General features: G+C 49.0%; 1 protein-coding gene across 2 annotated transcripts; it reads right to left on the bottom strand.

Moving 5' to 3' along the window:
* Positions 1-478: 478 nt before the first annotated feature.
* ARHGAP19 (Rho GTPase activating protein 19) lies at positions 479-24502 on the bottom strand. 2 transcript variants are annotated; one of them, XM_038140311.1, is made up of 12 exons: positions 24447-24502; positions 12339-12604; positions 8342-8422; positions 7789-7998; positions 7010-7236; positions 6418-6504; positions 5436-5501; positions 4516-4704; positions 3737-3835; positions 3051-3143; positions 2529-2597; positions 479-2053 (listed from the first exon to the last, which is right to left on the bottom strand). In XM_038140311.1, exons 1-12 carry the CDS (start codon positions 24476-24478, stop codon positions 1997-1999), a joined length of 1476 nt encoding a protein of 491 aa, XP_037996239.1. In that variant the 5' UTR covers positions 24479-24502; the 3' UTR covers positions 479-1996. The 2 variants fall into 2 exon arrangements, with proteins under 2 accessions (XP_037996239.1, XP_037996241.1); XM_038140313.1 differs by lacking the exon at positions 24447-24502 and adding an exon at positions 15073-15201.
* Between the last annotated feature and the right edge of the window lie 1254 nt (positions 24503-25756).

Here is a 25756-nt window from a genome sequence, read left to right as displayed (position 1 = left end):
GGAGTGAACAAATGCTTCACCCAGCAATTGCCCCAGTGCAAGTAAGAGCAGAGACAGCAGGAGCAGACCCAGCTCTCCCTGTGCTGCAACTTGACCTTTGTCTGTGCCTCATCTCTGCTCAGGGGCAAAGCTGAGATTCCCAAGTCTCTGCTAACAGAAGGCTGCAGGGACAGGGTGGAAGTGCAGTCAGAAAAATATGGTGCCCTTTGTAGAAAAGCGCACAGACAGCTTCAGCCTCTGGAGGGAACGATTACAGACACATTCAAAAAGCACATACTACTACCACAGCAAACAGCCTCTGCCCTTCCTCACAGCATCACCATCAGTCTGGTCCCTGAAGAACCACAGCTCCTTCTTTGCTGTGACAGAGGCTCCTAACACCAGCAACTCCCAACTCACACATCTACAGTCCCCCAAACCCCTATGTTTTCAAGGCTCCAACTTGGGGTCAGACTGGGGACAAGCATCCCTGATAAAGTACCAAAACCAACCCTTTGTACCGAGCAGCACAAGGATTTGTATCTTAAAAAAAAAATTTCACAATTAAAAAAAAGTGACAAATCCAGCTAAGTTGCACAGGGCTCCAGTGCCCTGTTCTGACAGCTCCAGCCAATCAGACTGAACTCCCTGTTCATATCCCCAATATTCACACCTCCTGCCACCAGTTGTTTCAGAAAGCTGTCAAGAGCAGAGCTCTAACTCCTGCTGGCTGCTGGTTCTTAAAGATTAGAAGACAAATATAATTGGATTCCAGAGATTATTTACTTTGCTGAGAAGGGCTGAGAAGTGTTTAGATGGTCCCCCAGCTGATTATTTCACAGTAGCAACCCTGTGTGTATCCTACCTCAGAGTGCTTGCAGACAGGTTCTTGGCAAGACAGGCTTACTGGAGCACTTTGGCTTAACGAGACCGCTGACATTGGCCAGCTGTGATTGGGGTTTATCCTGTATCTAGAAGGTTTCATCTCATTTCTGCAGCTCAGACCAAAGAGCTGAACCCAGCTTCAGACCTTTCCCCCACTTTAATGACTAATCAGCCAGTTGCCCTACCAGCCACCCACATATCTTGAGCCAAAGCCTTTGGCACTATTTGCAGGAGATCCCAAAAGGATGGAGCCCTCTCTCACCTCTCACACTGTTTTTCACACACAGCCACAAGACTCTGCCTGCCCCAGGCACCTTAACTTTCAAAGATTAGGCTGTTCTGCCCCAGACAGCCTTTGCCAGCCTCCTGCTCTCCTCAGCTTAAGCCTCCCTGGGTGAACACAAAGCCAAGACACTCCTTGTTCAGAACTGTGCCACTGAAACGTGAAGGCAGTGAGCAAGGGCTGCCTCCAGCTCAAGCTAAAATAGAGGGATGAGTTTATTGGGGAAGCTGCTTTCCCCTGGCCCTACTTGAAAAGATGGCATCCAGAGCCTCTCCTTCCAGGCCCATCCCATGCTCTGTATCATTTGTGCACTTCAGCCCTTTGGAAACAGCAGAGCAAAATGGAGCCAAGAAGAAGCAGAGAAGGGAATGCCTCCAGAGGAGGACTGGAGGCAAGCTTGGGTGTCAGGATGTTGGTAAGGGTTACAGCCCATCATTCTCACTGCTAACAGGGGAAGGAAGCAAAAACAAGCCAACGTGTTAAAAACTTGGAGCAGAAAAGCAAAAAAATACAGCCTAGCAACATTATGAGAAAGCTAGGAGTGCACACAGGGCCCTGCAATGAACAGGGCTCTCCTTGTAAGCAAGCACTCCAGCTCTTCCCAGAGCCAGCAGGTCAGACATGCCGCACAAGTTTGGGTTAGATAGTGGTTTGCCCCATAGTAGAATGAAATATAATTTATATACAGAAACAAATCCCTGCAATCCTTGCAAAGGTCCAGTTTCAGGAGTGCTGCTGTGTTGGTGAGGGTTGCTGTGAGCCTGCAGTGCTCCCCTCTCAGTGCAGCACATTTTCTATTCACAGCTTGCGAGGCCGGGCGATCCCCACCGTGCGTTGGCGCCAGGCGATTCAGAGGGATGACGAATCCTTGGAAAGCAGGCGGGCTCGCATGCGTCTGCAGGATCCCTGTAGCAGAGAATGGGTGCACTGGAATGCTTGAGACACAGAACACCATGCAAAAAACGGCTGACATTCTCCCCCTGCAAGGACCCTTCCCTGGTGTCAGCCTCCCACGCCTTTTGCTAAAGCTCGAGATGAGGCGGTGAGCAGAGAGGAACAAACGCAGCAGTCGGTCTTGGGCTGCACCAACCTCTTGTCCCACTGCCACCCTGACAGGCTGCTAGCACTACCCTGTGCTGCCAGCTTCCCTCTGCTTCCTGCAACATCCAGCCTGCCAACTCACAGGCAGAGGGGCTGTAAGAGCCTTCAGGGTCTGGCTTCCAGCATGTCACCTGCCTGCGGCTTGGCACAGAGCAGACTGCTATGAGCTGGGGCACCACAGCTGTCCCAGAGCCTTGAGTGTGTGCTGTCACCTCAGCAGGTTTCAGCACACCAGGTTCCCTGCAGGAAGAGGAATGGGGGATAAGGGGAAGTGTCTCACCTCTTTCTGGCCTTCCAAAGACTTCAACTTTGCTTGGGACATATGAGCTGGAGAGCCACATTTCTGTAACTGAACGAGAGAGGGCAATAGGATTAGAGAGCAGGTGAATGAATTGGCATCCACAGCTTTCCCTGGGAGCAGCCTGTACCACCAAAGAGCACCATCAGTCAAATCCACTCTTGGTTTGTCTGGGACAGCCCTACTGCATACAGGCAGCAGGCTTTGTACAGTGTGTGGAGAAGGATGAGAGAGTGGGAAGGGGGCCCAAGACAATGCCCCAGGGCAGGACACAACCAGAGAGACAAGACTGGAGTAGAGGTCCAGAGCTGTCCCCCCTGCTCTGACATTGCCCTTGCCATCTGCTCTGTTCTCCTCAGAGCAGCTTCTTGGGACCTTGTTTTATCATACAGAAGAAACTTGGAACCCTTCTCTTGAGCAGAGAACAGCTCCCTGGGGATTGCATTCAAACTCCCCAGACACTTCCCCACCAGCAGCTTCAGTGGTGCTGGGAGCAGCTCTTACCAGCTGAACGTTCTCTTTGCTGACCCGCACAGGCTCTGGCGTGGAATCCCTGCTCTTCCTCTCCAGGATAACTGGAGTTCCCAAAACCTTCCGCTGTTGTAAGAAGAAAGGGCTGTTGGCTAGTGCTTAAAGTGCAAAGTAAAAAAGAAAGGGAAGGAGCAGGATGCCTTGCTGGTAAGCAGTTGAATGCTGGGAAAGAAAAAAAGGAAGCCAAGCTGGGACAAAGATTGCAAAGCAGAACCACCTGAAATACCACACCACTAGGCTGAGCCCGCCTGATTGTAAAGAGTTTGGGAGCTGACCTGAGGCCTGGCCAGGAGCCCAGTCTGTCAGAAGCAGGTACATGCCGGTGTAGGGCAGCCCATAATGTGCTAAAACCCGTGCTAACATGCTAGACTTCATGACCAGCTCCCTGTCAATCCTCATCTCATCTCAGAAAGCAATCAATTCTCCAGAAAGGTGCATAGATCCTACAGCCATGTGTTTCAAGATAATTACACCTTACACCAACAAGGCTTTTTGTCACTCTGCTGCCTTTTCTGCCCCAGTGGATCCGTGTTGTTTGGTAGGCAATACTTTGAGGAGTCCCTACCCTTTGAGGGTCTCATTCAAGGCAAAGCAAGGCAGAAGCAAAAAGCAACATCAGAAATTCACAGCAGAGAGCAAAGGTCAGAGGCTGCTTTCACCTTAATGAGGCCGCTGAAGGAGCGCGAGCGGGTGCGTCGTGGTGCTGGGGATGAGGGCACATCAGAGCCAGGAGTCAGAGCACTTGGATGCTTATTAAACTAGGAGGAAACATGAGGACAGTATGTTAGCACAGTTATACCTGTCCCTTACTGCTGCGTGCTGCTCTACCTGCTGTCCCAGAACTCAGTTTCTCTCCTTCACCCCCCAAAATGGAGAAGCAGCTCAGAACTGCAGGAGGAAGAAAGCAGAGGAGGCCACATCTTCCACGCAGGATTACAGGGAGCATGGGTGCAAAGGTGCTTTGTGCTGGCTACCAGATAAACCAAAAGTGGCAGATGCTGGGAGCAGAAAGAAGGCTGGGCAGCAGCTGGAGACTGGGAGCCACAGGTGCTGACCATATTGACCAGTCTGCCTGGTGCAGCAAGTTGTCTGAGACCAAGAGGAGACCAGTTTGTCCACTCTCTGCAGGCAACAGGGGAAGAAACTTTTCCCTTCCTGAGGGATGAAGCTCAACAAGGCCATCATCAGGACTGGGAAACTGCTGGCTAGCAAGTCCTTAGCTTGAAAAACAGAGCTCAAAACTGCTGCTTGGTATGGCAACATCCAGGACACCTCTTCCTCCTGTCCTTTTACAGCTCTGCCCCTTACACAGCCCAGAACCCACTTTCCCCAGCCTGCCCACGATTAGGAGCAACTCTCAAGAAGATCCTGTCTTTATCCCTGTGCCCAGGATTGTGCTGACAAGCACACCCCAAGATATCTTTCCTCCCCACACTACCTGCCGGATAAGCTTCTTCTTCTTTGCAGAGTCAGGCATATTGTGGACGTGGAGGAAGAGCTCCTTCAGTGCCTCCTCCGTGCGCTGCTGGGTCTCCTCCTGATGGCAAGAGTCCAGCCGGCTTCTCTTCTGAGACTTGAGGGGCTGCAGCTCCTTGGAGCCAGAAGACGTCAGCAAATCCAGGTCGTCCTGGGAAAGCGGAGACAGGAGTCGCTTGCCATGCTTTAATCCCAACGAGCCACCCATCTGAGCCAGCCTAGGAGAGTCCCGTGAGCTGCCTCAACCCCAGTGAAAGCACAGGACTGTGTTTTCCCTACCCCTCTGCAGCAGCACTGCATCAGCAGGCCCCGTGCCAGGAAGAGGTGACAGCAATACAAAGGTGACCCCATTGCTTCTTCCCTCCCCTCCCAGATGCGAGCTGCAGAAGCCCTTCCAGGCTTGAGAAGGGTCAGTGCAGCTCCTTGCCATGCATCTTCCTTCTTTTGCAGCTATATGAGGCAGGGAAGCATTTGCTGGCAAGACACAAATGTCGTCCCAGTGGCAGCAAGTAGCCTTTATCTCAGCACTTCTGCCAAGCATGCTGGCCATGGCAGCAGGCATGTCCGTCTGTTTGGAAGGCACAGCCCTGTGAAGGAGCAGGTGCTGCATGTACTGGGCACAGGGAGCAGGTTTGCTGCTAAACAGGGGCTCGTAGCTTTCTTTCCCTGTGCTTTTGATTAACAGATGCTTCAACTCTGTCCAATTTCCCTAATGCAGCCGCCTGCACTACCACACCATATGCTTCTCTTGCTCCTGCCCTCTGACAGATCCTCTTTCATGACTTGGTTTGTTTTCAGCTTCTGTCACTCACAAAGATCCATTCATAGCATCACAGCCTCTGCCCTTTCATGGAGGGCAGGCGCTGCACTTGCTGGCCTTACCTTTGATGTGTGGGCTCTGGATCCCAGATAGTGCAGCCTGGCACACTCCCGGATGTACACCGGAGCCTGTGACGATGGGCAGAGAACAGGCCAAATGGATGTTTAACATCTTTGGTCTTGGGGCAACAGTGGCTCCAGCAAGACTTGCTTTTCAACCATACAACACAAGCCACTTGTATCAAGACTCAGCCATTCTGGGCAAACAAAGCCATGGAATTTCATGTCCTCTTCCTGTTCACAGTATCCTTTACATGCAGACATTCAGCACGAGTGGAACTCAGAGTAGGGAAAAGTTCCTGTGGAACCCTGCTCTAAGTAATTGCCCCAGTTCTGAGCTAGCCAAACTGGGGCCAGACAAAGAAGGTAGAAAGGGAACTCTCCACGGGAGGACTCTGCAGTGAGCAGATGCCTCCAGTGACCAGGAAGGCCCTGAGAAGTCAAGACTGTCTGTTGTAGAAATGTTTCCTTGGAGGAACAGCTGAAAGCCCCACACTCCTGACTGTCCTACCCAGCACCCTCCTGAGAGCCGGACAGTGCCTGTAACAGCAGCGGGCTGATGACCATTTGCAGAGAAACTCCCAACAAAACACCCCACTGCATCAGGTATTCTGCTCTTGGCAGCACTCAGGCAGGAGGACAAATCCCTTCCATTTCCTCATCCTGCCAGAACCCGAGTGCAGCCCGGTGTGCACCTGCCCTCGGGAGCCAGGATTCCTGCCGGGCAGCAGGTGCTGCTGTCCAGCAGAGGGGAGTGTTACACTGCACCGTGCTGCTGACCTGCCCTGGCAAAGCCACCTCCAGCGCTGCCTCCCCAGCAAAGACCTCCTCCCTAGTTGGAACGGCTTCTTGTACAAAGTCTCCTTCTGCTACCGCAGAAGAGAGCCCAGAGAATATACACTCAACATGTGGGATCTGTCTGGACGAGGGGCATTCAGTCTCCTGGTGATGGAGGCAGGAGAGCAGGATGCCAAAGCACACGTACCTTGAAGAGCTTCTGAGAATGTTTGATCATGAAGGTCACTCCATTGTTTAGCTTTGTGATATTTTCCTGAAGGTCATTTGCTGTCACCTGGCAAGGGGACACAGCCATCCATTAGAAGGGGAGGAGGAGGGGTCTCTTCTGGGACACAGACACACACAGTGCCACAGCAGGACATCTACTCTGAGATGACAGGCAGGCAGTGCTTATAGCACACAGCACAGCTCACAGAGCCAAAGCTGCTGAGAGGAGAATCAGATAACTCTGTGGCAAAACAGTTCACCAGCATCATAAGAAACCTTGAAGAGAGATCTGCAAGGTTTTTCTGGAACTGACATTCTAAGAAGAAGCACGATGGTGCTGTGCCTTCAATTTTACTGAAAAAGAAGATGCATAAGTTGCAAATGAGACCCATGGCAGGTCTGGGCTGAACATTGGGACTGAGTCCTGCCAGGAGGCTCCCACCGCTCCATCACAGCCTCCAACCCTCACATCGTGTCAGTACTGAACCTTCTCAAACCTTTGTTTTTCCCCTGCCAAGCCTTTGCTTTTTACCTTGCAACATCCCACCCACAGACACTGAGGGATTGCTCACATTTCTGGGCCATAGGATGTGGGGTGCAAACATGAGGGCAAGGTTGTGGGCAGACATCTTGTTCTTGTCCTGCTTCTTGGCGGTCTGGTAGAGCAAGTCCAGCAGCAGTTTGAGCAGACTGCGGTTGGGAGCGGGAAGGATCAAAAACAGCAGCTGCAGGGCTTCGATTTGGCGCTCTTTGTCTGGAGTGCTGGTCTTATTCCCCTTCTCATCAAACAGTGTCAAGTCTGCCAAATCACAAGGCAGAACACGAAGGACACATTACCTTCCCTCAGAGCAGTCTGTTGCAACTGCTTATCCTTTCCTCTTCATATGCAGATCTCCTACAAACCAACCCCTGCACAGCTCTCGGCCCTCCATCCCTCTTCCCCTCAGCTCCCAAGCTCCCCACTTGATGTGTTAATCTATGCTACTCCTCCCACAGAACAACAGAGCTGCTAAGAGCTGTGATGGCTTGAAGGCAAGATGGAGGAAGTTCACATGAGGTAGTTCAATGACAGTTATTAAATACATAGAAACCACACCTTGCTCAGAACCCCAGACATAAAACAGATGGAGACCCAGGTTATCACTGTGGGCTTCACCACTGTGGTATCTGAGAGAACAATGGTCTAGACAGACTTGGTCTCATTCGTTAATCAGCTCCAGTCTTTCCACCACCACGCTGAGGTGGCAAGAAGATTCAAGGCTGCCTTTGAGGAATACACTTCACAGCATAGTGTGCTTTCTAGGCCAATTCTAGTCCTTCTGCCCATCACTGCCTCTTGCTGCCCACTCACCTGCAATTTTGAGGTGGGCATGGAAGTGCTTGTGTGTCAGCAGCGGCTCTGGTAATTCACCCAGGAACATCTTAAGTAGGGTGGCCACATCATTGGAATGAAACTCCCCAGAGTCCAGGTCAATATCAGTACCACTGTTCAGAGCATCCTTTAGGATCTGTTGCCTGATGCTGTTGCCTGGCACTCGAAACAAGCCTTCTGCTCTTAGATCTGCTCAGCAGAGGGGAGAAAAAAGGGCACTGAATAATCAGAGGCTGATTTCCCACCTTCTTACTAAAGCAGTTCCCTCTTCTTTCTAGAGCTTGACAGCAAACCACAGTGAACTGCATTCAGAGACATGACTTCAAGCTGTCTCCCATCAGTACAGAAAGTCCATGTACAGAGGGAAATAGACCAACATATCTGCTAGGCAATTCTGGGCAACAGCTGCCCAGAGCAGTCCCAAACTCCGGCTGCTGGAGAGCTCAGAGCTTGTCACTCTGTCTCTCAGAGCCCTGAGGTAGGCCAGACAGACACCCACTGGGATAGGAAGACAGCAAACAGAGCCACTTACTTTTGTGCAGATACTCGATCAGCTGGGAAACCTGTGCAATGCCTTCTTCTGTCAGTGGTGAGCCAAACACCACCCCCTTCTCTGCAGAACAGAAGAGAACGTGCTCAGGCAGCTCAGAGCCCAATAGCCACAGAAATTAATGCTCCCCAAAGAACAGGATTTCAACATGCAAAGAGCAGTGCCCCAAAATGTTAAGGGTGGAGGTCACAAGGACCCTCACAGATGTGAGATTTCACACACACTCCAAAATAAGTCACTTCATCTCACCATGCTGTACTCACATGAGCTTCATCATCCTTGCTTCTTACCTCCCTTTAATTACAGCTTTTATCAGCTAAAGCAAATATTCTCTAGCCCTTGAAGAAAAAACAACACCAGAAGAGATGCTTCAGTTCAAAATGGCACAGAATCTGCAAGCCCAGACCTTACGAAAAGAGCCAAGTGGGAAAAGCAGATGTAAGAGCCTGGACAGCCCTGGTGGCTGCCACACTGACACACTCCACACCATGAAAGAAATGTCCAGATTAATCCTCACTGTGGCTTGACATGAAGTGGAGCAGAAAGAAGAGCTGCAGCTATGAGTTTATGGGGGAGGCAAATAAGCATTACTGGGGAGAGCAGACATAATCGGACTGGCTCACACTACCTTCCTTTTCAGACATGGGTAAAACATGGAATTTCCTCATCCCAGTGAATCTCTCTTCCTGGTCTGAGTAAAGTATGAAAGCTGAACAAGGTAGAAGGAGAATAGCAAAGGAATAAGATGGGCTCCTCTCTTGAAGTCTGTTCCCATCTCATGGGATTGAGATTGGGCATGAGCTGCAGCTCCAGAAATCCAGTAAATAACACAGGTTATAGTTGCAGAAGATGGAAGCAACTGAGCTGAAAGAAAGGGGATCTCTGCAAGGAAGGAAACATTAGATGAGAAATTCACCTAGCTGAAGGGCATTTGTTGAACCAATGTAGAATACTCTTCTTGTCCACAAAGGAACTTCCCAGGTGAGACAGCAGGAGGACAGTGTTTTCTAATAAATGCAACCTTGTTACTGAATGGATTTTTCTGTCAAACACACACAGCCAGTATGATCTGTCCCTCAGAAAGTGGAGACAACTCCCAGAGACTTCAGCGGCAGCAACCAGAACTCTGGGCACCACACTTCTTCCCTCAGATGCATATAGGTTTGGACTGGAGACAAGATACTGGAGGGACTGTACCACAACATGCTGACTGGGACTGAGAACTGGAACCAGCTACAGAGCTGGTTTGTCCTGCCCTGGTACTTAGGCTTCAAAGAGACAACAGATATAAGAAAAGAATATTCCTCCCTTCTCCATGACCCGACTGCCAGGAACATGGGTCAGTTCTGAGGGCAGGCTGGACATCTGCACCATTGGCACTGAAGGTTTCCCTCCTTACTGCTACAGCTGATAGCACAGTAATCCAAGCAATGCATTGGCTAGTCTGACAAAAGTTATCTCACTCACAAGCTTTCTCCTGCTTTTTTTCCCCTCATATCTCATTTTGATTTTCCTTGCTTTTGGTCTCTTGTACTACAGATCTTACTGCTCTGTGGTGTTGATGCTCACAGCATGTGAGGGAGACCTGGTTAACCCTATGCACTTCTCCAGCAGCCATCCTGTGTAACTAAATTTATTCCGCCTGAAGAATGTTCTGCTTTCTTCCAGGACTTCTGAAATACATGGTAAGCCACCAGGAACTCCAGCCTCCTGTTAAATCAAGAACTTTCTGACCTCACTCTGATAAAGCACATGCTTCAGTCCTGCAAGAGAAAGGAGGGCAATGAGAGCTCTTGATCCACACGAAACATCTGAAAGGTTTCAGTGCAAAGGGAGAGAATGATCGGCAAAAGATTCTTGTCCTTGAAGAAAACTAAACTCATTAGACATTCAACAGATAGAATCAACAGTAGCCAAGAATAGAAGAGGAAAATACATCTTGAGACATTCAGGGCCTGACAAATTCGATTTAGTTTTGAAGTCAGAAGCCAGTATCTGAATGAGAATTTGATTCTCAAAGAAACTTGAAAGACGTGTCTGGAGAAGGCATGCTGCATTACAAAAGCTTAGATGTTATTGTACAATTGCTTCTGAAACTAAGCAGCAGCATGAGACTGAGTTTCCTGATGCTCAAAGAAGTTGTAAGCATTTGCAGTTTGATCATCTCTGAGCTCCATGGTCCTTGGCCTCTGGCTTTGAAGAAATAAAACTTGTTTGTTCTAGCTGGTCTATACCATGAAGAAAAACAAATGATGGCTCCAAGATGAAACACACAGTACATGAAACTGATTTTCTCTGTAGGTACGAACCTCTTTTTCTCAGACTTTGGCCAAGGAGTTCACAGACAGTGCCTGTCAATGCTGGGAGACACTGCTGTTGCAGCCTGGGAGTGCAGCCAGCAGACTTGGAAACATCTGCTAGCTGTAGTGACACACGGCCATGGAGACATGTGAATGGGGGAAAGGAGCTCTTGGGAAGAGAGCTAGCAGGAGATGTCAGGTCTGATAACAGCAGTGCTCCCAACAGAGTACAGATAATTTAATAAAAAAATTGAGCTGGAGAAGACTCACCAGCCCCTGATGGAAGGTTTTGAGAAGAACATGGTAGTTTCCATACACACTGAAAAATTTTCAATTTGGTTACTAACTCACTTCTGTTTGTCAAGTGGCAAGTGCTTGAATTTAAGGTGTCCTGCTACTCTCTGGAAAGAGGCAGAAGCAATACCAGGTATGAGCACAGTCTAACTGCAGTTTAGGGGCAGCACAAAGACCTGTTATTATGGAGCAGTAAAGTAAGTTATGGCAATATAAAGTAATTCTCACATAAGGATGCTAAAGGACTTGAAGTCTTTTATTTTCCTAAGGTACCAGGATTGGCACCTATGGTACCAGGATTCTTGATGGGTCAGGCAGAAGTGGAGGGCTGAAACTGCCACCAGAAAATTCTGCCTGATCAGTGGGGCTGCAAAGCTTGCCCTTATGAAACCCAGTGGTAGAACCAGAAACACTTAGAGAAATTATGTAATGGTTGAAGACAGCAAAAAGCTGTAGTCAAACTATGCCATGGCAATAGCTCCCTTCTCTGAGATACAATAGCAGAACTGCTCAAAGGAAGGGGAAGATTAATCAGAAGTGTTCAACCTCAGGCTGCCAACATCTGAAGGCAGCTCACGGCTTCTCTGCCAGCAGCCAGCCAGTCTAAGCTGGGAAACCAGAGCTGAGGAGGAATGTGAGGGGCCCAGATGGAGGCTGCTTCTGCCTAGATGAGTGAGAAGGTTTAACTGAACTTATCAGGAGAACCTGGCTTCCCTTGAGTGTGGGCAAAGGTGGGAGAAGACGCAGACACCTTTAGAACACCCTTTTATTTTGAACAAAACAGAGTGGTAAATGCCAGCCATTGGAGAGGAAAGGATCTGAGCACAACCACACTCAAAAGAAGACTTCTGTGAAGGGCCTGGGGCTAATGTTTCACAACCAAGACAGCTGAACTTGAGAGAAGATAAGAATAGTCAGTTTAGCAGAAGAAAACTCCAGTGGAATGCTTGTCTAGGAGAGAAAGAGAGATATGTCACCTCCCTGAGCTGAAACCAGGCTTCATCAGTCAGTCTGCAGAGCTTTGTCACTGACTCCCTGGATTGGGGTGTGGATCAGAGCAGCACTAGCATTTGGATGGAAGATACTTACAGATTTCTGAGCTGCACAGAGTGGGCAGCTGACCCACTGAGGCCAGCCTGACATTCACCACAGCAATAATCCCAGAAGAAGGGGAGCTGTTCTCAAACTGCAGGGCATTGCCAGGATCAATTTCCTGGCCTGTTTTGCTCCTTTCTGGAAGTGGCATCCCCAGAGATTACAAAACCATAGTATTAAGCATTCCACAAGTTCAAAACTACGGGCTGAAAGTTTTGTAAATTCGGTGTAACAAATGGTGACAGCATCACTCCAAAGGTGGCACCAGACTTCATGCCATCCATACTCACCCTTGCGCTTCAGAGACATCAGAGAACGAAAAAATCCAGAGGCTGTGCTGTTTGCCCCAGGCAGCTTTGGGTCCTCCTCTCCCATCAGCTGGGCCAGCTCTGCCCCAGGCAAATCAATGAGCCTGGTAATGTTGCTGACAACCAGCTCTGTGAACACCTCTGGTTTTTCATGGCGCAGCTTTTCCACGAAGAAGTCGGGATTGAAGATGATCGGCTGGCTGCGGAGGGAGGAGTCATTGCAGATGACAAAATTGCAGATGGCATCACTGAAAAAAGGGAAAGAGGAAAAAAAAATACAGTAACTCCTCATCACTTTGGTTTTTACAGCCAGCTGGTCTGCCCTGAAGGAGACATCTGCTGACACAGGAGCTACCAGTCTACACCAACAGCACTGTCTGACTTCGGTGAGTGTTCAGCACAGCACAGTTACATTTCCCTGCGGAGCAAAATCATTTCTGGACTGTTTGTACAACACAGCCTAGGACTAGCACTCCACAGCGTGATGAGGACATAGGCAACACCCAATGAAAACTACATCTTTACTACTTGTTTCACTGTATCTACATCACACTAGCTCTGGCAGAGACGACACCTAATATTTTACATTAACTTATTACTTTAAGTCATAAATATGTTTGGTTTTATCTCCCTTCCTCCCCAGAAATTCACTCCCAGTGGCCCAAAAGTCTGAAAAACAATCTAAATTTTTTCATGGCCAGTTTACACTCATCAGTTCCTACTGCCATTCTATCATATCTACCTTTCTAGCAACAAATAGATATTTCCCATGTCCTGGGACTTTGTTTTTAAGGTAATAAATGTGCAATAACACTGAACCATCAGTTTTGCTGAGGGTGTGGTCAAATGCTCCCAGGTGACATGCTGCCAACCTTTTGGTTACTCTTGTCTGCCAGCTCCTCACTCTTGGAGCAAGTGAGGACTCATTGTCATGAGCCACGCAAGATCAGTCCTTGAGGAACCCCTACTAACTTTTCACCTAGATCATCCCCTTTCAGCTCATCCCGTTCTTGCCTCTTTGTCATCCCTTCATGCCCTCTATGTGCCCTCCCTATTCTCTACTGACACCTACTTTCTTCATTTCATAGCTGTCATGGTTTGGCACAATGCCAGTGCCCCCATGAAAATATATCCTCCCTTATTCGCAAGGGATTTGTGGAAATTCAGACTCCCAAAAAACTCACTTCCTTTTCAAACCATGCCAATAGCTTCTCATGTGGCATGGGAAAAGGGATGCACCCGAGACACTGCTCTAAGAGCTATCTCGAACAGGCACATAACCCTACCAGAGGACAGGTACATTTACCATATAGAAAATCAAATCAAAGAGTTATCAAAGAGATATCTCATGTCAATCAGCACTCTTAGTGCTCATAGTTAACTTTTATCCCCATTTCCGTCTACCTCTAGGTCTTCCATTACCATCTTCCCACCACTGTTCCAAACATTTTCATGGTTCTTAAGCCCACAGGCTAGAGTTGCCCAGCTTGCTTCTCCCTCCACTCTTTTACTTAAAGGTGCTGCAAACTGCTGAAGGGTGGAGCTCATGCCATTGTGTTCAGAGCATGCTGGGCATCCCTGCTCACTGCTCAACACAGCTGCCACTGAAAGCATCTGCAGCCCACTGAACCTCACAGCCACTGGCTCAAGAAACAGAACACTTCACTGCTAGTTCAGAGACCTCAGCAGCTTCCTGTTCTCATGTAAACTGACAGTAGCTCACGACAGGAGGGCATCAAAGCACATCCTGGCAAGTCACCTGAACTCCAGCCCACCTCCACACATTATCTGTGAACCCAACAGTTATCTGAGCTACTGTACATTTTTGACCTGAAAGACTATCTCCAGGATTTCCAGGATGCCTGATCAGAATAACAGAACAGAAGCTGGGACTCAGGCTCCACAAGAAGAAAGATACTTGCTGAAACAAGAGGAAACGAGGCTCTCAGCAACTCTTGCATCGTGAGAATCCACAGCAAACCCCCTCCCCATTACCCTGCTCTCCATGGGTGCCAAAGACGCCCTTCAAGAGGATGGAGAGGAAGAAGGTCTGCAAGGCAGACTGCAAGGCAATCTGCCAGGTCATCTAAAATTTTAGAAAGCTCTTAAAGGCTCCCAGCTGCCTGGCTCAGTGGCCTAGCAAGCACACTGCTGACTTCAAATGAGGGCCATATTTTGCTGAGCACCTCCCAGCCAGTTTTTCAGCAGTTTGTTATCTGCAATAAATCAAGACCAAAATGCAACAATTCGGTATCAACTGCCAAAAAGCAACTGCCAATTGATCTGATCATATTCGCATTTCGTTGCATAGGGCTACAATGCACAAACAAGTGCCAGCTCTGCCCATAATGTGGAGCAAGCCCTTTGCTTGAAACCCATGACAACTCATTCTGTGGCAATACAGATCCTGAGAAGGGTTAATAGCAAGTGTATAGGCCCAGTGACCCTGCCTGCAATGATCCGTGCACTGTTATTCACTCACTAGCAGTTTTGTTTCCCCACAGAGAAGATATGCAAATACTTTGAAGCAGTTACATCAAGCATCACAGATTATCTCTTCCCTCTGACAATTAGATATATGGATTCGCAGAAAATTAAAACAATTTTGTCAGCTAGCACTGACTGATATGACTTCTCTGCACAGCCCGTGTTAGAAGTTGCACAAAATCCAACAACATTTAATGCAAAAATAAATAGAAAAAAGTAAATTTCTTACATGAGTGCTGAGAGCTTTTGAAGAGGCATTAGGAAGCAGAGACAGGGAAAAGAACTTGCTCCTTGTTTCCAGCAACAAAAGAAACCTGCCTGTCCCAGCACAGCCTATGCAAATTCCACGCATGCTACGAGACACAAGGGCGCATTATTGGGTCTGAAAGGCCCCCTTGGCACACACTGGGCATCAGCCTTCACACAGGGACAAAACAGAAAAGAAAAGCTGGACAAATTGATTCATGTCTCTTGCCAAAGGCTGCGTAGCTGGAGTTTAACTGCAAATAATTCCTACATAGAAACCAGGGTTTTGAATCAGGACCAGCGTGGTATTAAGTGCTTTCCACCTGTATCCAAGAGGAATCCGCAAAATAGTTCCAAGTCTACCCTGTGTTTACCATGAGTAAAGCCATGCAAACACATTCCCAACAGCATCCAAGCACAACTGATGTTACAGCACTGGCAGGACAATAGCCAAGTCCCTTAACTGCACAGCCCCGTGCCCAGAAACCTTGCTGGAAACACCCTGTGCGCCTGCCTTTCACACTTTCAGATCCTTTCAAAGACAAAGCACGTAGATCAGCCCCCCAGAGCTGGAAACAGCACCTGGCCATTGCTCCTTGCTACCATTACTGTGCCATCTTGTGCCGTCCATCCACTTCAGGATTCCTGCTCCACGTTTCTCTGGATTCCCGTCCAGTTTCCCTGCCTGCTGCAGCTGGGACCAGCCTTGTATACGCTTATTGTGATATGGCACTTCAATGAGCTACTTAATTTTGAAAGGTCACTTTATTAGCAGCTCTTCCTTACACAGAAAATTTGCTTTTGTATCATTATTGCTAATCAAAATGGAAATGTGAAGCAAGCCCCTATTTCTGAGCAAAGATAAAGCCCCCACTGGCTTTACACACAATAACCCTGCCAATCCTCACTGCTGCACACACCATAACCTTCAGAAAGAGCCATGTGCCCCATCTGCTGTTTTCATGTTAAAAAAGAGAGATGGATGTACTCTACCTGCCCTCACAGTTTATGTAACAGCAGCAAAGGGGAGACAAACATGTATTCATGGAGTTTATTGCCTTTTTTTTTTGCCTTTCTTGCAATTACAGAATTATATTTTCTATATGCTGTGATCTTAGATTGCTTTACGACACGTCAAAAGACAATAAAGTAAAGGAATAAATAGCTTCCTCTCCAGTCTCATGAATATAATCAAATCCCAATGAATAATAAAACCTTGTTCTAATAGGGTTGTGATTAAGACAGCAGATTAAAAAAAATGGGTCCTATATTGTGCTGAGATTCTTGCCATTCTAGTATCCTTCAGAGGCAAAGCCTGTGATCCCAGCCAAGTCACAAAGAAAGCTGTCTGTCACACACAACGTTTTTGCTTCAGGCATGACAGCCCCATCATTTCATGGGGAGTGGATGGTGCAGGAGGTCAAAATCATGATGGATCAATTAATCCCTAAGGTAACTAGATCCAGGCCAGGGAAATGCCTTGGAAACTAGGACAAAAATGAGACTTTAACTGCCAAAACCTGGTGATCAAACCTGCGGTGCAAGAGCTCTGCAAGCAGGCAGATTACCTCCCGTGGCAGCAAGCTTGCGTTCAGATAGGTGAGATGGAGCTGGTGTAGTGGCTTTCACAGGGTTGGTATTGTTCTAAATCCACGCATGTGACAGAAGAAAGGTTCAAGAAGCACGAAATGGAGCATAAGGAGAACAGAAGGCAAGAAAGAAAGAGAAGGAAGAGGTACCTTTGGGCAAGGCATCAGCTGTGTTTGCCTAGCTGGGAAAGTGGATACACTGAAAGCTAAATATTTCAGAGAAGCCTTACGCGTCTAATTCAGTGAACAAAATCCATCTCCAGTGCCATTTAGCACACTTTGTATGTCATCACCAAGGCCCTATGCTTCAGACACACCACAGCAGACAAGTTTTACCATATAGGAGTAAAAGGATTAAAGAGCTTTTGAAAATAAGGCAGATAATAGGAGAAAATCTCCCTCTGTAATAACAGAATCTTTAGATTATAGGAAAGAGCCAGGCTACTACCAAATACTAAGAGCAGGGTGATAAGCAGGCAGTGCTGAAGAACACAAAACATGAACAATTCTCTGCCTGGCTAAGCACAAAGGGACATGGGACAGATGCACACAGGCTCGGCTTTCCCCAGGGAGAAAGAAGTAGCATTGTCTCCTGTGTTGTGCCAGAGTAAGGAATCAATTAATGAGGATGTCTGAAGACAATATTTCCAGAGCCAGATAGGAGCCATTCCAGATTTTGCAAAGAGATGAAAGAACCATAGTGGAATTATGTGGAATCATTTTAAGAACAAAAGGACTAGAAGACAAATTATTTTCTAGATTAAAAAAGAATTTAAAAAAAAAAGTAGTCAAATGGGAATGGACTGCAGAGACATTAGAAGAGACTTCACAGTTAAAGTTGCTTTGAGGGCTGTACTTCAGACTGACATTCTTGTAAGATGGTGTAACAAAGATCACATTCAGGCCTCACACTTGGCACCCTAACTCTTCATAGGATGACTGATAAGCCTCTGAAAAATGTCAAGAAAAACACACAGTAATTTTTGCCCGGGGTTATACTCATAAGGTCTTCAGGGGCAGAGTCCTTTTGTGATGAGTACACAGTGCACAGCACAGTGGGTGCCAATTCTTGCCTACTGTCTCTAGCCTAGACACAAGTAAGCCTTACGAGATATCACTGTCTTTTTAATTTTTGCTTTGCTTTCTTCACATTTAAATAGCTTACACAGAGTGATTCAGCCTTTTGACTATGAGAACCAGATAATAATATACAATTTAAATGGCAAGGAGCTGGCTAAGAAAGCTGCTGTTATGTGATGGTGGCCTGTGCTCAACAACCTGGAACTAATGCAACTCCTGGCCACCTTTTGGAAACCAGGTATATTGGTTATCCATGTCACTGCTATCATCTACGAATTCAAATTCTGTGTCAGTAAACAACACAGAGTAGATCTTGCCAACACTGGCTACACATCTGTGACATGAACCTGGAGGAGATGGACCCATCTGAAAAGATAAAAGGGCTGGGAGGGGTGGGGGTCTGTGCTTTGGAAGAAAATGAAAATGCAATATATTACCAGCGTCAAAGAAAACAGCACTAGCAAGACAGGTTGATATATGTGAAACATCAAGAAATTTGCATTTCACCATGAAATTTCTCAAGTTTGACCTGAGTGAATTCTTTGTGATATTTTTAATAATAGCCACTGGAATATTTTAAAGTCAATCAAGCAGTACTTCAATCAGCCATCACAACATCAGAGCATCCAGATGCCTTCTAGTGCCAGGAGGGAAAGAACCAAGGGGTGCCTTAGAGAGAACTGCACGTTCACTGCGTCGCTCCTCATCAAGTCTCCTTCCCAGTGCCACCACCCCAGGTCTGGGTGCTCCCACACCCTGTGATGGCTCAGCTGGCTACCCAAGACCCTGTAAAAAAATGCAGAAAGGCAGCTACCACCAGAAATCCAGTAATTTTACATTAAAGATCTGCAAGCTCACATGTCTGCCTTAAGATCAGATTAACAGAGTTGAACAGTGTTAAATAGGAATGCTGCTCTGATTCTCATGACTGTCAATGCATTTGTGTCTCTATTTTAATATAAACTCCTACTGGGAGCAGCAATAGAAGAAGAGTCTTAGATCCAATCCTGATTTCACTGAAACCAGCACCAAAACTGAATCTTTTTAGATGGCAGCAGCTGCCTCCTCTCGTTACTGATCTGCTCACTTTTATCACTGTGGCATTGGGAACCTCGGTCACAGCTGGGGACTCCGCTGTGCTCCTGCTGTACAAACAGAACAAAGGCAATACCCTGTCTTCAGAGGGCTGATAGCTAAATCTGAAATGAATGCTGGAGGGACAGAAAAGAGAAGGAATCCCAAGAGAAGAGGCAGCACTATCAGTCAGCATGACTGATATAGCTGAACTCTGCCAGCTTTTCTGTAGACACTATTAAAAAGGAGGGCGAGGAAGGACAGGAAAAATAATCAGGTCACACTGCAGACATTTAGAAGAAATCCAGCTTTTGCACAAGGGGTGACATGGGACTGAGCATAAAGGAGCTGGTTTGAAAGCTATCAGGCAGGGATGGCTGGGACATGGGGCTGAGGAGGCAAGAGCTGAGCTCCACACGCTGGCTGGGAGCTGCTGGTGAGGCAGAGACAAGCCAGCAGTGCCAGGGAGCTGGAGAAGCTTGGCAGTGCCACGGGGCACTGTGTGACACATCCAGACCTCACTGCAGGGTGGGACACAGCCTGAGGAAGCCCCACAGCCATTTCCCACCAAACATGTCTGCTGTATCCCCAGTGTGCTGGTGGGTACTTTCCAGTCACTTGCTCTTCTCATTTTAAACTCTCTTTATCCCCTTTATTTCCCCATGGTGAGTGTACTGGATGGCAGCCAGTAACAGGCATGGCCCAGTCCCACCTATACCTCCTTGGCCTCTAGCAATGCAAAATTGCTGCATGCACCTCTGATTGCTCTTGAAGGTGAGAGTCTGAGGGCATCCTTCAGAGGCAGGATGGAGTTCAGAGACCAGCAAAGACACATCATCTAGATGCTTCTCAGTCCACTAGCTCCAAGCTAGTGTCCAGGTCGGAGCAGAACTACCATCTACAAACAGCAACCCATAACAATCAGGTTTACATCTGACACAAAAAATCAAGCAATTACACAAAAACAACACAGCAAAGTTAACAAGCTATTGTAGTAATCAGTCTGGGAACTCAGAGCAACCCAGCAAGGCAGGACAGATGTTTTCCTCCAGCCCTCCCACATGATGATACCCAAAACTGGTAGCACCAGCTGGTGCCCAGAACACATTTGGGAATCCCATGCCACCACCAATTGGTAGACTGGTGCTTGAGCAAAGCACCACAGTTTGAGCACAGTGTGCTGCAGCACTCCCAGGTTTGCCTGACTGCAGATGCTTTTTCTGCACTCAGAGGACACTGAGACCTGGGTCAGGACTCACGGCCAGCTCCTCACAGTACTGTTGGCGAGGTTCTGTAGTCGCAGCCTGGCAAACATAGGGGACGAATGTATCCAGGAATCCCAGCTCTTGCTTTTGTTCACTACACTTCTGTAATTCCACAACACTCCAGAGGTGCAGGGAACAAGCTGCATCCTTGCCTCTGTGTTTTGTATCACAGCAGTGTTCGCAAAGGATGATAGCACATCAAATCCCTCCTCATCAGCAGTCCTCTGCAGACACCACTGAGTATGTCAGAGGCCACATCCCTTGTTCCAGATGTGTAAACTCCTACGAGCTGGAATTGTGATGAGGAACACCTGGATACGTGCCAGCATTTAAATAAGCTGGTGACATCTGGGCAGGGCTGCGGAGGCACACAGATAAACAGGCTGGGCCCGCCACAGAGCAGCACAGCGTGCAGCACCAGAGAGACAGAGATACACAAAGCAGCCCAATTAACTCACCAAACTGAGCAGAATGGGGGCCTAGGGCTTTTGAAGGGGATCTGGGCAGGCTAGGATGTCAAAAACTGGGATACTGTACACAGATACGAGAATTCAGATGACAATAACCTATAGTGTCACTTCATGCAGCTCTGGTGAGATACAGCTTCTCTTCGCATCCTGCCTGACAGTTCATCTCTGTCTGGCTCAACTCTGTTTCACTGCAGAGCCCAGGGAACTGTGATATATTTATACATGCTCCAGGGGCCACTCAAGAGAATGCAGAGTGGCATGTGCGTGAGGAGAGCTCCAGGAACCCCCAAGAGCTTGTGAAGATGTTCCCTAAAAGGCTTCCTGCTCTCCAAAGCACAGAGAGCCACAGCATGCTTGTCTCCTGCTATAAGACAGCTTGCAAGCAGGGCTGTAGGAATGCACATATGGAAGTCCCAAACCGTACAGCTATGTTTCAACCTTGAGTATGAGCTCCAGAAAAACAAAAAGGAAAACTAATGCCATTTCCCCTGAGAAATTCCTGCCTCTGAAAATCAGAGCTGCCACATTACTGCTCAAGAAGAAAGGATGTTTTGGCTGGAGTCCAAATTATTAGAGCTTTATAGGCCAAAAGCAAACACATTAAAAGTTCCTGTAAGCCAGCTGGCAGGCAATTATTAAGCAGCTTATCACATTCCCCACTATCTATAGTTTCTGAAAATAAAATTTATGAGGAAACTCTAGATGGCTTAATTGCAATTACCTAGTGTAGAGGTGAGAAAGGCTAGGAGTCAAGGAATGAGAGTTTTGCCCTCTGGAGAAAAGGGCCCAGACACCATGGTAAGTGTGATGCATTACCAGGATGAGAGGTCAGGGACACACAAGACCTGTGAAGCTCTGAAAATCTTCAGCCGATTTATCTCAGCAAGCAGCCACATTTCCTCTCACTTCTCTGCCCATGCTGACTCCAAGCCCCCTGTGACTTGGGGACACAGGAGCCCACGGTGTCAGTCCCTAGGATCACAGCACAGCTTTGGCAAAGCCCGCACAGCAGCAGCACAGCGGGGCTGTGCCTGAGCCCAGCAGAGCACAGGGCAAGGAAGGGGCCTCGGCTCCCTGCTCCTGCCTCCAGCTGAGGGTGAGTGAAAATGAGATCCTACAGAACCAGCTAGGCCCAAAACAACTGGCAAATATAAGGGCTCAGCTGTGACAAGGAGCCCAACCCAACACTCACGGGGACAGCATTTCCAAGATGGACTTGACTTCAGTGCAACCATTTGACATTAGCCAACATTTCCATGCTGTCCCGTCTCCTTCCCATCTGTTCGTGTCACTTATTAAATCAACACACACTGAGGACTTTTGACCTTTAGGACAAGGCATTTGATTTCCCAGCAGCGTCTAGCACTCAGTGCTTCAGTTTCAGACTGAGCTAAATGCCCAGGCACCTTTAAAGGAGTGATAACGAAGCTCTGTGACATTTTCATAGGCATGTAAATGTGCACACGGCAACAAGGCAATGGCCAGGCTGGCAAGGAGACCCAGACGCTGCTTTGGGCTATGTGGGAAGCAATGCTCCCCCTTCACTCAAACAGACAATAAACTCAAGTGTAGCAGAACAAGGATCCTCTTGTCAAAGCCCATCCCACCCTGCATGGGAACAGGACAGGGTGTTACATGCAAACATATAAAAATACTGCAAATACAACATGGCCTTGAGTTCGGTTCAGATGCATACCTCACAGGACTTGGACTGAGTACGGGGTCAAACACAAGCCTAGGTCTCAAAGATTCTCATGAGGGCTGTGGAAAAGGGAATGTGTGAATGAGATTTTCCCCAGCTCCCAGGCTATCTTCACAGAAAAGTAGCCATGTGTTCAGACTTGGCTTTAACTCTGAAATCAACCATTTTTTTCTGCCTGACCCTCAGCAAGTCACTTTGATTTTTTGCCATCACGTCATGTTTACAGTGAACATTTTCTTATTTCCAGTAAAACACAGATGGCAACTGTGTCTCCTTTCATAACCTGTTTACGATGTGAGCTCTGGATGTCCAGTTGTGCAGTGCCACTCTATCAAGCCATTTTAGCAAGATGCTTTATGGCTTTTTCCAGCTTCTTCCAGTCCCACTGCTTTTTCCCTTCTGCTCACACCACCTCTGCCATATCAAATGGCCGACAGGAGTGCCTGGCAAAGCGTTTAGGCACTGCTTGAGTCAGACATTAAATGCATTCATTAAACAGACAGATGTTTCTCTTTTGAAATTAAGCACTCTAGCACAGTGCAATTTTCATTCTCAGTTATGGAGAACCAGGCAGAGGTTAGAGACCACAAAGAGGAGAGAGACCCACACAAATCATCTTTTGTCATGTTCAGTAACATTTGGTAAGGAGTTTAGGACAACCAGCTATTAATTCCAGTCTTTAAGTGAGCATGCTATAATACCACACACGCAGCATGCAAGCTCTACTAGCTAACTTGCACTTCTCTCCAGATGAGAGATGAAATGGGGGCAAAAGCACAAAAAAAAGAGCAAGCTTTGTGGCCTGTGTGGGGATAGACCAGCAAAGCAAGAGCTCGATTTTCTAGCGCTACCTGTGGGTGACAGGCAGTGCTGGAGGAAAACTTGTACTTCAGGCTTTGCATTAACATAATTGCTTTTGGAGGGTGGGGGATAAAAGTGGGAGAATACTTCCTAAGGACAACTGCGAACATAGGGAAAAAAAAAATCAATCTAGTCATTTAGGCTGATCCCGGCCATGTTACAAATTCTTTATCCAAACGGGCATTTTAAGTATCAGCTGTACTAAGCATACACATCCCTTTACCAGGTCCAGCATTTTAGGCACTCCCTGCCCAACCAGGCTGCAATGAGCACCCTCTCTTCATCCCTCCTTCCAGGGCAGTGATCTGCCCCAGCCCAGGCACCACAGCAGTGCCCCCAGAGAAGCAGAGCAAGTGCCATCGGGACGGGTCGCACTCAGCAGTGAGCAGGATGGCACCGCTGTGAATCAGGCTGAGTAAGAGGCATCAGCCCTCAACCGTATTGATTTATCCACAAGAATTACCATTCAAAGGACACTCAGTTTGCAGCTACACACCACACATACAGGGGGAGAAAAAAACCCAAGATACTGCAGCCTTTTAAGAGTCATCCGACACGACACTGCTGCAGCGAGCTGCTCATGCAGTCCTTGCTATTTTATTGCAGCACTAGCAGAACGGTGACGCATACAGAAGCATGAACTAAAGGTGAATTACGTGAAGCTGACATCGCCTGTGTGTTTGGAACGCCAGAATAACGCGGCTCGGGCGGACAAAGCCAAGGAGAAGGAGGGCTGAAGGCGAAGCGAGTCTGTATAGTGCCATCACCCTACCAAAGCCCGCAACTGCCGAGCGCTCGGCGCCGGCTCTGCGGCTGCAGGAGCAGCGAGCCCGCCCGGCGGGGCCCGCAGCAGCGGGGCCGGGCAGAGCCGCACGGCGGGCACGGTGCCTGGTCACCCCCCCGGGAACAGCCCGTGCCCGGGCCGGCGGCTGGGGCGGGATCTCTCCCCTGCAGAGGAGCGGGCGGCACTTCCCCGCAATGCAGCACCGGGACGCTGCGGGGAGCGCTGCCCGCCGCACGGCCCGCGGGGCCCTACCGCGACCCCCGCGGGACTGCGCGGCGGCTCGGCTGAGCTCCGGAGCCGCCGGAACACCGAGTCCGACAGCTCCATTAAGGTGCCGGGGCCCCGGCGGGCGGCGCGGCAGCTGGAACGGCGCGGCTCGCACGGGCAGCGCCGCAATGCGCGGGCTAAGGCGCACAGACCGGCCCTGCCCGCCGGCTGGCGCGGCATGCCCGACCCGTAAAACGGCGGCGAGAGGCCAAGGGGAGCGCGCCGCCGGGACGGGGCAAGGGGGTGCCCGGGATCCCGCTCCTACCTGCCGCCGGACGCCGGTGCTCCCGCCGCCATCTCATACCTGCCGCTCCGCCTGCCCATTGGCCCGCCGCACCACCCCCTCGGCCCCGCCCCTCCGCGCTGCGCCACGCCATTGGCTGCGGCCGGCACCGCCCCGCCGCTATTGGCCGGTTCGAACGGGCAACGGCCGATCCGCGCGCACCAGGGGGCGGGTGCGGGGGAACGGCCGCCCGTGCGGCGCGCGGCCTGCTGGGAGTTGTAGGCCGGCGGCGCCGCGACCCCTCCGCTGCCGGGAAACCCTCAGCGAGCCCGCGGAGCCCAGCCGGCTGCAAGAAGCACGAGTTGCGCCCTAAACTGCAATTCCCATCTCGGCTTGAGTGTTTTTACCACCGCTCTCCATCAAGGACAAATAGAGAACATAGTGGAAGAGCAGTTTTATTCTGTTTTTCCCCTTTGTGGGTGAAAGCATCTGAGTGCTCACAGCCAGGGCCCCTGTGGCCCTCTATACTGGCTGCACCTGCAGTGCTCAGGTAGCAACTACAGAAAGACAACTTAGAAACACTTGAAACTCTAGATTGGAGTGCTGAGGGACTAGGAATTAATGTAATATTTTTTTAATTGACGAGATTTCAGCTGGAGTGGTCCCTTGGCATTTTAAAACTCCACACTTAATTATCTTGCTGCCAATCATTTCAGCTCCAACACTAAAGCTCCTCTTATACTGCTGTCCCCAGGAGGGTTTTGCCATCCCTGCACCATGTGTGTGAGGAATCCCAACTCTGAACAGGCAACCCCAAAAGGCCCTGCAGTGTGCTTGGAGGATGGGGTGGTCCATCTGGATGGTAGGTGGGCACAGCCCCATGGGGCACCTCTGTCCCCAATTTTAAGCTTTAAGAATCACGGTGGGCATTTGCAACTGCCCCAGCCAGCACTGGGGGACGCTTTGTGACAATGTCACGTGCAAGTGTGGCTCCATACCGGTACTTCATGGTTTAAGAGCCTGCTGGGTGAATAGCCTTCAAGCCAGCTCCCAGCTAAAGCAGCAAAAGCCAAGCATATCTCCAGGTCTCCATCTTGTGCCTCTCCACAGGTAACTGCAGAGGAGTTGTGGCAGGCAGGTGCAGGAGGCACGACCCCCACCACCCTCACCTGCCCCATGCCAGACACGTGCTCAGGCTCCTGAGGGTCCCCGAGCTGCAACTCTGCTCCCTGCCAGGGGCAGCTGCTGGCAAGGAGCAGGCTTGACTCACAGCCAGCCTTCTCAGGCAGGATGACATCTCCTCACCGAGGGTTTCCATTGCATTACATGATTAATTAGCTGATTAACAAGAT

Source organism: Motacilla alba, chromosome 6 (assembly GCF_015832195.1).
Source record: "Motacilla alba alba isolate MOTALB_02 chromosome 6, Motacilla_alba_V1.0_pri, whole genome shotgun sequence".
Lineage (NCBI taxonomy): Eukaryota > Metazoa > Chordata > Aves > Passeriformes > Motacillidae > Motacilla > Motacilla alba.
Note: the sequence above shows the minus strand (reverse complement) of the source record. Positions and strands in the feature narration are given on the sequence as shown.